Source organism: Patagioenas fasciata, chromosome 4 (genome assembly GCF_037038585.1).
Source record: "Patagioenas fasciata isolate bPatFas1 chromosome 4, bPatFas1.hap1, whole genome shotgun sequence".
In the NCBI taxonomy this organism is placed as follows: domain Eukaryota; kingdom Metazoa; phylum Chordata; class Aves; order Columbiformes; family Columbidae; genus Patagioenas; species Patagioenas fasciata.
Genome location: NC_092523.1, coordinates 80,953,232 through 80,967,377, shown reverse-complemented (window position 1 = coordinate 80,967,377; position 14,146 = coordinate 80,953,232). Strand labels below are relative to the sequence as shown.

The following is a 14,146-nucleotide window of genomic DNA, read 5'->3' as shown; positions in this document are numbered from 1 at the left end:
GGATTTCAGGTAGGGGAGGGGTGCATGTCGCTGTTGGGTGGATGAGGAAGGATCAGCGGGGCAGAGCAGCTATTTCATCCTCACTTCTCCCACTCTTGAACCGGTTTGATTCTACTGCATGCTCTGGTTTATCAGTGTGCTCTCCTTTGCTCAGGCTGTGGCCCTCAGAAAAATATAAGGGGAGGAAAGTGAAAAAGCTGACAGCTCCGGGAGTTGTTTGGGAGAGAACTGCTGGCGACAGTTCAGGACAGAGGAGACGGGGAGGTGCTGCTGCGTCTGTTTGCTCTCTCCAGGTGCTCCTAGGGCATGCCAGTACAAATGTTTGTTTGCTCTGCAGGGAAGGAGGGAGGTGAGGAAAAGTTTTCTCCTGTATCTCAAAGGTGATGTCAAATCCAAGGTCACATTTTATCAGAATGGAGACACAGTACCCCTGAACGCAGCAGGGTGGCAAGTAAAGTACCTAACTCAGTACCTGAGCGCTTGCTTCAAATTTGTTCTCCATTTTTCAAAAGTGATCTGGAAGTGTTCTAGTTCCAGAAAAGACTTTTTTGCTCTTGTTTGCATTTTCAAAGGTATCTTGAAAGGCACACACCTCTTCCAAAAAGCTGAAGCATCTGGCTTCCTTTGAGGCCAGTACTTTCAGGTTCCTAAGCAGCACAGAGGACACATCTAGGCACGCAGGCTGTGTTGAACTCCAGAGTGGAGGAACAGTTGTCTACACGAAACATGTTTCATGCCTTTTTTTTCTTGGAACTGGCTTAGATGCGGTCCTGCGGGCTGAGCTGCCACTAGCAGCTGGAGCGTCCGCTGTCCCCGCGCCTGCTGCCCCAGGCTGCCCTGCCAGGCCCACCCGAGTGCGCCAAGCGCAGCTGCTCGGGGATGGGGTTTTCTAGAGCAAGCTCTGATACAGAGCGCATTGACTGTATCATTGCTTCTCTGGATGGCTAATACTTCCTGACACCTTCAGCTTCGTGTCTTTGAAAAGCCATGTTTGTTTGGATAGCCAGATGCGAATTACAAGTCCACGCTCAGGAATTCTGAGTTTGGAAATACGCTTTTTTCCTGAACTGGGACTTGCCTTGTACAGGAGGTTACAAATGAGAGCCTTAAATGTTAGGGATTCTGATTTTTGTGTGTAATTGTCTGTTTGAGTAGTTAATAATCTGAAAAGTTGTCATAGAGTACCTGCATTGTGAAGCACAATGTGCGAACGCCTCCCACGTGTAGCACTCCAGCCCTTTCACCAGGTGCTCCAGCTGAGCGTGGGGAAGCGGGGAGGCAGCACGAGGGTTCCCAGATGTCGTCAGCTCTCGGAGCTCAATCAGTCCTGTTCAATTGTAGCGTCCGAAATGACAGTTCAGGACAAAGACTGCCATATTGCTAAGAGTTTAACGGCCTAAATTAGGCATATGAAGTGTTGTGAGAGCATATGAATGCCTGATTTATATATCTACTGTACAACTACCGTACCTAGATATACCATGCCTTCTATTTTCGTACAATTAGGAAGGTGCTGAAATGATTCCTATTCATATAGCTGACTTGAAACTTGAATAGCAAGACAGAAGTCCTCATGCCAGATTGTCTAGAAGACAACAAAGTAGCTGGAGGAACCTGGTAGTAGAAGATGTAGTTGGGCACAGGGCACAAGATCTGCTTGCTGATCTTAACAAGTGTTAATATATTTAATTATAGATTTTTGGCACTGTGGGACATGTTGCAGCTGTTTTGATTCTGACCGAATGGTCTTCCATGCATCTCTCGTGGTTTTGGTGATACTGGCAACGTTCTAGGAGCATTGGTTGGAGAACATGGGGTCTGGTAGCTCTGTAAATGTCAACTACAAGTACTCTCTACAGAAGTCTGAAAATGGTGAGTGATTCTTTGCAAAGTAATCTTTTCCTATCCACTCCTGTCTTGGGAGGTTTCAGTGGGTGCATTAGCTTTCCGAGTTAACTGGTTTTCTCGATAGTATTGAGGCAAGGTCACGTCTTTCCGTACCCTGTGATGAGGACGCCCAGCTGTCAGGCAGCAGACCAACAGGCTTGAGAAGATAACAGCTCTTTAGACCAGGATTAGATGAATATGAATCAAACCCTGACTGGAAATGAAGCAGCAGAAAGGAATTCTGTTAGAACTAATGTCCGATGGGTTCATCAGTTGCTGGCTGAGATGTGTGCTTCCACGTGCTGCAGTGAGAGGGATGGCGTCACCCTGCTGCTTCCCCTGGACTGCTTTCTTAAAGGCCGCGCTAGTGGCACAGGACTGCTAAAGCAGAGCGTTAGCAAAGCCAGAATCAGGTTCTACCGAAGGTTAGGATGGTGTGGCTAAGAAAATCTGAAAAGCAAAAAGTGTGGGGTTTTTTTCTTAATTATGTCAGCACAACACTGCTAATCTCTGCTAATGATCTAGATCTGTTTGTGGCTCTCGAGGCTGTGAAGTGATTTATTTTCATGGAACCCTCGGTGTGATAGTGCCAGTTTTCTGGGTGTGCACTCAGGTCTGCTATGGAACTAAGGGAGTTCATGAGTCAGACTTTACACATAAGGAAGCATAAAAGAACAAACAGATTATTTTGTTGTTTCGTTCAGTTACCAGCATTGGCAGAACAGCAGCATGCTGCAAACTATTCGCAGAGTGCTTTGAAAGCAAAAATAGCAATTAGATTTAGAAATGAAGAGCGCGGGCATACTGTTGTGATTCAGCCTTTTTTGTTTGTTGAAAAACCCCACCTTTCCTTTATGTGCATTAGAGCTGTCTGGTGCCTACAGCACCACAGAACCACAGACCATCCCAGCAAGTTCAGGACTATTTCATGATAGCGGCTGATCTATAACAAAGACACCAAGTCCCATTCAGAGGAGGAAGACAATACTCATTTGCCGCTGATCTGTGCATTCTACTGCTGGCATGAACAGGCATGTTGCGAGTGCTGCTGTTTTGGCATGCTCTCAGTAGCTCATGTCATGATGTATCAATCAGTTTACCACTTGGATCCTCATCAAATGTGGATAAATCTCTTTCTCTTCCTTTTTTGTTATTTTTTCTAAACTAGTACAAACAGCACCAGATCTGGTAAATTAGCGTTTTCAGTTGCAGAGTCATTAAGTGGCCAAAGATCTGTGTCCCTCTTTTCACTGTGTGTGTTCCTTTTGTCTTTATTTTATTCCATTCCAAGATAACAGTATGATGTTAACATCTATGCTAGAATGGATCCCCTCTGAAGTTCTTCCAGAACTGCAAAAGCTGAGGTATTTATTTGACTTAAAGTGAGGTAGACAAACCCCATATTTTTAAGGCTCTAGAAGGGGACTTGGTGTCTTGTTTTCTGACCACTCCTTGTGTGGCCTCAGTCAGATTTCTGGTTTCCTGAAGCCCCGGTACCTGGAGTGTAAGACGGACATGAAAATGACGAAGGCAGCTTAGAAAGGCAAGAGACAGTCTGTTAACACTGAAGAACGTGTTTAGATCTTTAGGCCCTACTAAGCTGTTGCTAACGCTGGTGCTGAGGAGCCAGCAGCGATGGCAGGTCATCTCAGCTGCTGCGGCTCAGCAGCCTGCCTCTGGTTTTCTCCTCCAGCTTTCAAGGCAGCCGTCTTGATCCAACGGTGGTATCGGCGCTACGTTGCTCGCCTGGAAATGCGCCGCCGTTGCACCTGGAGAATCTTTCAATCCATCGAGTACGCCTGCGAGCAGGACCAGATCAAGGTAAGGTGCAAAGGAAAAGAGTATGTGGGAAAATACATCCTGCGTGTGCACCTTTCTGCCTGTTCATTTCCTGCCTGCTTGTGTGATGAAACCCTAAGTGACAGATCTTGAAAGCAAGCTCTAAGGAGCATTTCACATCCTAAGCCTTTTCCCGAGTCTGAACACAAAAGCAAGCCTAGTTGGTTTATTTTAACTTTTATCATTATGCTTTTATACGGTTGCTTTGCTGTTAGGGGAGAGAGGAAGGGCTTACAGGTGTTCTTTGGTCTGTATGGCTGAATGTACAGCTACTTCTTCGATTTCATCACCAGATACACAAAACTAGAATCAGTATAGTATGATTTGCTGTACATAGCAGACAACGTGAGAAGTGCTTAGATAGTACTTCCAGAAAGCAGATGACGCTAAGGTGCGGCTCTGTAGGATTTCATTCCAGGGCGCATGATGATGAGCTCTCTCTCTTGCAGCTCCACAACTTCTTCAGTTACCTCATGGACCACTTCACACCGAGCAGCAGCAAAGAGCGTAAGTTTCCGTGTGCCGTTTGCAGACTGGCACCAGCAGCTCAGCAGCTTGCACCCTGTACTGGTTTGTGGCCCTTCGGGATGGCAAAGGGGGCCAAGAAAGTCTGAAGAGTGAAGATGTCAGTCTGCCAGAGCTGCGCGAGGGATGTCGGCAATTCCGACTTCTCGTGAGCTTGAAGGGGCCTCAAAAGCTCAGGATGTTGTCTCCGACCACTTTTAGAAATCTGCCTTTGTTCACTGATCCTGGGTAACTAAGGCGCTGCTCCAGGTTATTGATTTGATTTATACTCCGTCTCTCTCTTTGAACTGTGAGAACCAAGACAGTATCTTTCTGAGTGTGCAGAGAGCATGATATGCTATTTCTTAGCGCTGGGAGCTTGCTCATGAGCTTAGGTCTGAAATCTGATGGTAGCATGTCAAAATAAACTATTGACTTTGCAGGCCATAACCTGCTGACGTGCTGGCTCCTTCCTTTCTAGCTGTCACCCTTTCTCTCACAACCACTTTACAGCAAAGCTCTGTTGAGGAGGATTTTTTTCCATATCTGTATAAAACAGGACAAGAGTGCCCTGTTCCTTGAGCTGGGCTCTGAGATATTACACATTTTGTGCAACTGAGAATGTAGGTGCACGGTTAGAAAATACAGTGGTATGTACGAGACAGTTTTTATTATACAGTTTGCTCTTCCTTGTCATTGAAAATAAGATTTCGATTAGCCATGGCAACTGATGTCCATCTGTCTCTGCCAGTTTTGCAGCAACGGGTGCAGCTGGCAGTGCTGCTTGGCTCCCAGCACTGACACCCGTCCCTGCGGCCTTTACCCCTGCCAATTCTGTAGTGGTGTCCAATGAGGAGTTGGCCTCCACTGCTGCCCTTGCTCATGAGCTCCAGCCTAAGCCACGCGCTTTTCTTTAGCAATTACTAGAATGGTGTATTGAGACAATTTAACCTTTCCTTGTCTCTTTCTCCTTTTTTTTTTTTTTACTAATCGAACCACACGATCTGTCATCCAGGGGATTTTATCAGTCGCATGTTCATCAGTGGGGAAAGCCTCAAAGAGGCAGAGCTGGAAAAATACTGTGACTACGAATCCCTGGAGGTGCCAGAGTCCTACACGGGACCCCGTCTCTCTTTCCCACTCCTTCCTGACCATGCGACTGCCTTGCTGGAAGCGTTCAAACAGAAACAAGTAAGGATCCCCAAAGGAACCACATTTCCCCTTCTCTGCACAGAGGTGTAGGATAGACAATTTGGTTTCAGACTTCCTAACAAACTAAGCTGACTGGAGTATAATGAGCTTACAGACTGCTAAGCAAAGCTGGGGTGGAAATGATCTCGTAGATATTTCCCCCACCCTAATTACTTTTTTCCTTTCTGAAAATGCAGTTCTGACAAAACTGCAAACTTTTCCCAGGTGTGTGTCCATAGTAACGTAAATTTCAGGTTCAAAGGAAAAAACCCCACAATGGTCCATGTTAAACAATGTCATTTTTTGTTGCAATTCCTCAGTTTGCAAAAACTGTATAGGATGTCCTAGATGGAAACAGCCAACTAAAATTACCTTTTATGCCATGTAACTTTGACTCGTATTTAAAACGTGAAATGAGGGGGTTTTGCTGAGGAAGTCCAGCACCAGCTCAGCAGCACTGAGAAGCTCTCACACAACGGCAGTGTTCTGCTGCCACCCTCAGTCATGCTGCCGAACTGCAAAACAGGCCAAGACGTCCTCCAAACAAAACCACTTCTCAGAGGTCTCATGTGTCTTGACTAATATGAAATACTTGTAGCCTGGCTTTGAGCAAACATCATAGCTCTGCAGGATACACAGCAGCTCACGGCCTGGCTTAATGTGAAGAAGACTAAGACCTGTAGGAACAGCTGCTTACCTGTGCAGGGCTGGAATGTCTGCTGTTCCGGAGGTGCTGTTGCCTGGCGGATCCAGCCGTGGTCACAGCGCTTCTGTGTTCTCTTGCCAGCCCTGCCAGTGCCGAGGCTGGGCTGCTTTTGGCAAGTCTTCTCCATCTTGTTGGTAAGCCCGTAGGTCAGCACTGACCGTTGTCCCGCTGAGGGCTGTGTGGGAGTTCCTGCCCTCCAGGCTATCGTAGTGGGGCCTTTGCAGACAGAGCTGCGCTGCTGCTCAGAGGTCACCGATTTCCTGCTTTAATCCCTTCACTTTCTCCTAGTAGCAGCTCCACGCTCGCTATGTCTTAAACCTTCTGCACGAGACAAGGAAGCACCTGAAGCAGTTGCCAAACATCAGCCACGTCTCCACCTGCTACAGCGAGGAGGTCACGGTGTGCGGTACGCTGGGGTGGGAGGGCGCTGCGCGGGCTCTGCGGCAGTGGGAAAGCTGTGAGACAGTCGCATGAGCACGACGCCTTCGTCTGTACGGCATGTGGAACACAAATGCAGTCCATAAACAAAATGCATGTTGTGTTGAGAGGCAGCTGGGGCTGTTTAAAATATGTGGGTTTTCCCTGTGATGCTGTATTGGAGCGGCTGCCAAGACTGGGCTGGAGCATCTGCTCTGCGGCCCTGCTGCTACTTGGTGTGGAACAGGACGGGGGTGAGCGATTTGGGGACATGTCATTAAAAACCCCTGCCCCTAGATGGTAGCATTTAGCTTGGCATGGCCTGCTTGAAGCACAGTGATTGTAAAATGCAAGGAGAGGAGGCGGTAGGGATGGAAAATAGAAGGATATATATTTGTCCAGGGGAAGATAAGAATAATAATGATAGCCCAAAATAATTGTTACACATTAGAGCAAAGCTTTAAACAATTTTTCAACTGCATTCCAATTTGTCCCCAAACTTGGAGTCATTTTCCTAAACCACAGAAACTGCACCCAGTCAAGGACTGGCCTCAAATATCAGTCGCTTTGTGTCCTGAGGCCTGGGATTTGTTAAACAGCCGAGTCCTGGAGCTGTTTTGGCTGAGTCTTTTTAGCAGCAGCAGAAGACTTCAGATCCTTTGAGTCCTAGCAAGTAATTTGAGAGATAAAGCTTTTCACCATTGTTCTCCTGCTATAGGACTAATCTTTAAGCTTTGAGATATTCCTGAAAAATATGTACTTGTACCTTGAACTTCCCAAAATATTGTAGCAGTCACTCAGTTATCATAGGTAGTTGTCTATTGTTGTCTTCTAAAGGCAAACATACTGTGACTTGTCTTTTTGTGCCTATTAGGAGACCTGCATGGCCAGCTGGATGACTTGTTCCTCATATTTTACAAGGTAGGCAGCGTATTTGGAGAGGGAGGCTGGCCAGGCATTGTGAGAGGTATCATATGTTGACAAGGTCATGTTGACAAGCATGTGCAGAACTGGGCCCTTCACATGTGATTCTCCAGGTCAATTTGATCTGTTTTAAATGGTTTCATAAAGCAGCAGCTTATTCCCTTGCTGACTTTGAAATCCAGGAGAAGTGTTGTGATATACATTTGGGAAGTGCCAGTGGACATTTCTGTGAGTTCTGATACCAATGGCATCCCCTCCTGACTTCTAGCTTTCACTTTTTAATGCATTTCCCAGTGGGAGCCCACAGGATAAAAGTAAGAGTCAGGATCTATTATTGTGTAAGGTAACCTGGGGCAGGAGCGGGAGAATGTGCAGCTGGGGCAGCCGTATACTGAGATCACAGGGAGGCCTCTCTAACATGCACCTGTTCCTTGCTTTTACAGAATGGCCTTCCTTCCCCTTCCAAGTCCTACGTGTTTAACGGCGACTTTGTAGACAGAGGCAAACAGTCCCTTGAGATCCTCATCATCCTCTTTACCTTCCTCTTGATCTATCCCAAGGAGGTTCACCTCAACCGCGGGAACCACGAGGACCACATGGTGAACTTACGGTGCGGTTCTGTGCGGGGCTGATCGGGATGTCAAGGGTGTCGCTGCGAAACCTCACTGAACTTTCTTTCCCCTGTTCCTTTAGCTACGGTTTTGCCAAGGAAGTAATGCAGAAGTACAAGGTAGGCAAACATTTGTGTCTCTTTCAGCACGAGATGCAGACTTTGAAGGTTTGATGCTTCATCTTTTCCTTTCTGACCTGTCTGCCTAGGTGCATGGGAAGAAAATCTTGAAGATGGTTCAGAATGTCTTCTGCTGGCTGCCCCTGGCCACCCTGATTGATCAGAAAGTCCTCGTTATACATGGGGGCATCTCTGACACCACTGACCTGGACATGCTCGAGAAAATTCAGAGGAACAAAGTAGGTTTTATTTCTTAGATACTGCAAGAGACAACAGTGTTTGCTCATTTGTGGTGAGGAGGCAGTCAGGATGGATGTAGACCAGCTGTAAACCTAGAATAGCATATCCGAGAGGATGGCACTAGTCACCTCCCACAATTAATCAGCGCTCCATGACAGCAAAGACAATTGAGGCTCGGAGACTCGGCTCACTTGACAGCCTTCCAATGGAAGCTGTTAGAGCTGGAGATGAAGGTTTCCAAGCAGTGTGACCAGCTCTCTTTTCTCTCTTACCTCTTTCAGTTTATTTCTGTATTAAGAGGGAAGAAAAGAAAGGAGTCGAATGCAAACGTGGAAATAAAGGAAATAAACGGAGAGAACAAAGCAGAGTCTGAGCCGGGCGAGAAAGAGGCAGCCCTCAGTTTGTGTCCGCAGCCCCGGCCGACCCAGGCTCCCAGCATGACCAACAGGCTGGAGTTCTCCAGGTGGGTCCGGCAGACGGTGCAGGAGCAAATCGAGTGGTGCCGCCGGCTGGTGGACATCAGCGAGTCGGAGGACGAGGAGCTCACCTATTCCAGCATGGTGTCCTTGATGGATCTGGACGGGCCATGCTGGACTCGCCAGGAGGAGTGGAAGCAGGTGAGCAGTGTAAGTGGGGCCCTGTGCTCGGTGGGCTGTGGGTGCCTCCTGCAAGCTTGTTCCTCTGTTATGAGCAATCTCAGTATAAAAAGTGTGGGTCAGTGCACAGACCTCTTTGTAGAGAGACTTCTGCAGCTTCAGGTAGTGGAGTTCCAGAGCAACTCAGCACTGAAATTCTGGTGGGCAGGCTAATGGGGTTTGTGCTCCATTGTCCCTCCTGCTCTGTCTCCCCCGCCAGCCTGGTGTTGGTCATTTCGTGGAAAGAGAGCGGTCACGAGGGCTGTGCTGTGAGCAGGGGGTCTCGGCTGGTTGGGGATGTTCTGCTAGATACCTGTGCGACATCCAGCCCATCCTATGGCACGATTCCCCAGCAACTGAAGAGTTGTGCAGGAGAGTCACCTGGGAGGATGGAGCTGGGTGTGAGGCTGGTGCTAGCTGCTGTTCTGCTGCTGCCTTTCTCCTATCCAGCTCTTTACTGGGCTTTTGGCTTTCTGTGCTCCGGAATCTTGGTTTTGTGTTAGACCAGTCTGTAAGCCACTTCTGTGCGCTCTGAAACCATTTGTTACTTAGTTCTTGTTACATATGACATCCTGGCATTGCACACCTTATGAGCACAAAGCTATAAATTGAGGTCAGGGTTAAAGAGATTAAACTTTAATCCAAATAGGGGTTACTGAGTCGGCACTTACTTAAAGTACTGGAGGCTGCAGAATGTCCTGGCTAGAGAGCAAAGGAGTTTAATTCTAAGCCTGCTCATGGCCTCAGGATCTGCTGGGTGTTCTTGCCTGTGTTTTGGGATGGGGAAGGACAGGCAAGGCTCTTTGAAATCTCAGAGGCAGCAAAGGGAAAGCCTGTATCAGGCCTGATTTATGGACACTCCTCAGTCCCCAAACACTTAATGCGTGTCTGTAGCTCTAGGCCAACAATAATGTCACCTCTGTGGTGGATCAGCCTGTGACATCTGCTGGGTACACTTTACTCAGTGGACTTTTCTAATCCTTTCAGATTTTAGACATTCTCTGGAGCGACCCCATGCCTCAAGAGGGCTGCAAAGTAAATACGGTGCGAGGTGGTGGCTGCTACTTTGGGCCTGATGTGACAGGGAAGATCCTCGAGAAGTACAACTTGCAGTTCCTCATCCGCTCCCACGAGTGCAAGCAGGAGGGCTTTGAGTTCTGTCACAACCGGAAGGTCGGTGAGGGGGGACGGCGTGAAGGATCCTTGTGTTTCCACGGTGGCTTGTCTCACCTCTGCATTTCTTCCAGCACATATAAAATTCTGAGCAACCTTAGTGGGAGCGAAGCCTTGGCTCAGAGCAGGCTGGAGCCACCTGCTCTGTTGGGGGCAACTGCTGTACAGGCAAAGCCCGTCCCTGTGCATGGTAGCTGAGAAGAAATCGGAACCTGCTTGTAACTTCACCCTCACTTACTGCAGCTGTTTCTGAAGATGATGTACAAAAGGGTGTTGGTGCAATACTAAGCTGGTGCAGCAAAGTTTTGCTCTCAGGAGATTCAGGGTCCCTTCAGGGATTTCAGACGGGGCACTTTGCCTCCGCTCCCTGCAGTGGAGCGTGGAAGTTGGTTGGGGTAGTACAGTGAAATCACAGAAGCCCAGTGGCTGTGAGACCAGTGCCACCCTCAAGGAACTTGTACCTGTAGGGCTTCCAGGCCAGCTGCCACCTCGCTCTTCCTTATGTACCGACTTTAAATGCCTCTCTTTCGGGGGTTAGGTGCTGACCATATTTTCCGCTTCAAACTACTACGAGATTGGCAGCAACAGGGGAGCCTACGTGAAGCTGGGACCGGACCTCGTTCCCCATTTTGTTCAGTACCAAGCGAACAAGACAGCCCATACTCTCACCATGACACAAAGGTAAGGTTTTTCCAGTTGCTCTGTATTCACTAAGTCAAAATTCTGAAAGGAAGACTAAATAATATTTACTAAATAATAGCACTAGAGGAGGATTCAAGCTTTGTGCAGAAATTACGGAGAGCTCAGGGTTTCAGGAGGCAGCATTACAGGAGCAGAAGAGGACTCGTTTTACAGGCTGCTGATTTTCCAGCTTCTCTTTTCAACATCCAGGTTTAACTTTTGACCCTTGCTGAGATTCCCTTTTGCTTTGTTACTTCACAAATTGCTGCAGGGATTCACTGCATCAGCTGCAGGGAACTGTGCTCCCCCCACGCAGCACCTTGTCATGAGCACTGCGAAGCAGCCGTAGCCGTGCAGAGCAGTTGTGCGAGGGTCTGGGCAATCGTGGGCAGTCCAGGGGACTGGGAAGGAACAGCTTCTCTTGCACTTGGTGGCAAGTCTTTCATGTACTTCTCTCTTTCCTGCATCCTCCAGAATCAGCAGAGTAGAGGAGTCAGCCTTTCGAGCGCTGCGGGAGAAGCTCTTTGCTCACACCTCAGCCCTCATCAGCGCGTTCAAGGCCTATGACACGGACAATACAGGTAAATCTGAGCCAAGAGACTCAGGTTAAGTCCTTGGTGGTTCAGGTTTGAAGCAGTCGAGTTTGGTGTATTACTGTCACAGGAAGAGGCTGTGTCAGACCTCGCCACAGCTTTGGTCCCATTTGCTGCTATTTGGTGTTTCTGTTGGGATGTCTCTAGGGAAGGGAAAAGAGAGGGATGTCCTCTGTGGCAGCTGCCTCTGTCAGAGCTTTGGGGAGGGAGCTGCAACTTCCCAATCCTGCAGCTGCCGATAGTGCTCTGCTGGTGCAGGGACTGAGACGCGTTGCTGAGATCTGTCCATTCGGGGTGGGAAACAGCGACACAACTTTCTTGTGGGTGGCAGCAACATTGTTGACAAAAGACCTGTACAGCACCTCAAGGGAACAGTGGTATACCAGGGGGTGGCACAAAAGCAAGAACGTGCCAGTTGTCCCGATGTCCTTTCAGCCGCCCACCTCTCAGAAGTCTCCACAGCTCTTCCTTCTCCTTGCAGGACGGATCACGCTGAGCAACTGGGCGACGGCGGTGGAGTCGGTCCTGCGCCTGGGGCTGCCCTGGCGAATGCTGCGGCCGCAGCTGGTGCGCAGCACGGCGGACGGCATGCTGGAGTACAAGTGCTGGCTCGACGATTTGGCCATGGAGCAGCGGAGCCAAGAGGTAAGAACTCACCCCCTTCTGTCAAGGGGTGATGGCAAAGCAGCTCACAAGATCCCCAGCACGTGGGACCAGGTATGGTAGGAGAGTGGCTGGTTTCTGGATAATCTGAAATCATGCTGTAGTTGATGGAAAAGCTTGCATGAGTTTGGGAAGTCCAAAGGCATTTAGTCCATTGCAGAAATCACTACATCAGAAATCAAAACCTGGAGGTAGTTCTGGATGCAGGCTTTTGAGCAGTAAAATGATATTTCATTCTCTGAATCACAGCTTCCTCGGCAACCGTTACAAAACATAGTCCAAGCCAGTGTCTTATCTGCTAGGAAAAGCTGTCTGTTTGGAAGCGGCAGGTTGCCGTTGTGCTGTAACACAGAGGGTCCATAAGGCACACACAAAGCAAAGTGCATTGCTAGCAAATTCTTGAGAGAAGTAAACATTTTTATATATGGGATGGTCTGCACCAACTGCTCAGAGCTCTCAGAAAGGACGCAAAGAGTGTGACCATGTTGTCTTTCAGCACATCCAGTCAAGCTTGCTGGAAGTCATTTATCGCAACAGATCCAACCTGGAGACCATATTCAGGATCATAGACAGAGATCATTCAGGTAAGCAGGGGCCTTGGTCACTGCATTCCATTATTCTGTTGGGCTCCCTTTATTATGTTCAAAGGCTTTTTTATGTAAAGGTTTGGGTTTTTGTCCTCCCTCAGTCAGCATTATTGCCTCAGGAGCTTCTGACAAAGCCTTGTGTGTTTCCACAAACACGAGGTATTTTGAAGGTAAGTGTGCAGTCCAGGTAAGTCCAGGTAGAGAATTATTGGTTCTGGAAGAGTTTGTAACAAATATTGTCAATACAAAGACAGTAATGCAGCATACTTGGGCTCTTGAGTGTTACCTGCTTTCAAGCAGTCATCTCCATCAAATTTGGGAAACAGAAAATATAAGAGTCTTTGCCACTTTTTGTTTTCCCAAATTGTATGATATCTGTCTCTTCACTGCTTTAGGTTGTATTTTAGCCAGTGTTCTCCACGCTAAGAAATTTAGTTGCAGCACATGAGCTGTATATTAGGAGTAATTGTTCTCCATCCTTCAGGGTAGGTAGGCAGCAGGGGTGGGACGAGAGGTCCAACCTGAGCAGGGGTCCCTCCTTGCACGCTGAGCAGGGACTGATTGGCAGCGGGTGCCCAGGGTGACCTTGCACTGACGTGGCTTGTGCCTTCCTCCCCACAGGTCTCATCTCATTTGAGGAATTCCACCAAACCTGGAAGCTGTTCAGCTCCCACATGAACATCGAACTCACGGATGACGGCATCAATGACTTAGTTCGCAGCATTGACTTCAATAAGGATGGCAACATCGACTTCAACGAGTTCCTAGAAGCCTTCCGCCTCGTCAAACAGTCCCAGTAGCGAGAACCTGGGGGGCTGACACGTCCAATGCCTTGACTGGCTGCGAAACCAGCGGGAACGCTTCCTACCTAACCGCAGAGCATGCCTGCAGCGCCAAGCATGGAAAAGGAAGGCAGGTACTTGTAGCACTCTTGGCTGAAAACAGCAGCCAACAGCTGTGTTTCATTTTGGGAAGGCAACAGTAAAATAAACAAGCTGCATTTCAATTCTGACCATTTTTAAAAAGGAGCTGTGTTTTAAGTAGAAATTCCTGCTCAAAGGGAAGATGTAACCTAGTTTCTCTTGTCAATACATGCAATGAAACGTTACAGGTCTATTCAAGCGCAGTAAAATGGAAGATATTTCTTGTAAGCAGTGTTCTAGCCAGGTAGCAACAGCTAGAGCACAGCTTTCCTTTTAATAAACAGTGTTTTTCCAGATTGCCTTCTCTATTTGTCACCTCTATTAGCAACAGTTCAGTTTCCAGCATTTACTTCCCCTCTGTTGTCCCTTTGCTGTGACAAGTTTGTTCTCTAAGTTTGAAGCTACTAAGTATGTGCAGTGGAGCAACACTTCTAAAAAACCCAGCCTCTCAAA

At 48.0% G+C, this 14,146-nt stretch overlaps 1 protein-coding gene across 1 annotated transcript; it reads left to right on the top strand.

Moving 5' to 3' along the window:
- The first annotated feature begins 1,811 nt into the window (after positions 1-1,811).
- Positions 1,812-13,973, top strand: PPEF2 (protein phosphatase with EF-hand domain 2). Its single transcript, XM_065837942.2, is given in 16 exon segments — positions 1,812-1,872; positions 3,581-3,708; positions 4,176-4,233; positions 5,246-5,421; positions 6,419-6,533; positions 7,419-7,465; positions 7,912-8,077; positions 8,080-8,198; positions 8,288-8,437; positions 8,720-9,055; positions 10,061-10,246; positions 10,785-10,927; positions 11,402-11,508; positions 12,002-12,165; positions 12,680-12,767; positions 13,392-13,973. Coding segments are annotated over 16 exon segments (2,223 nt in total). The 3' UTR covers positions 13,571-13,973.
- Positions 13,974-14,146: the final 173 nt, after the last annotated feature.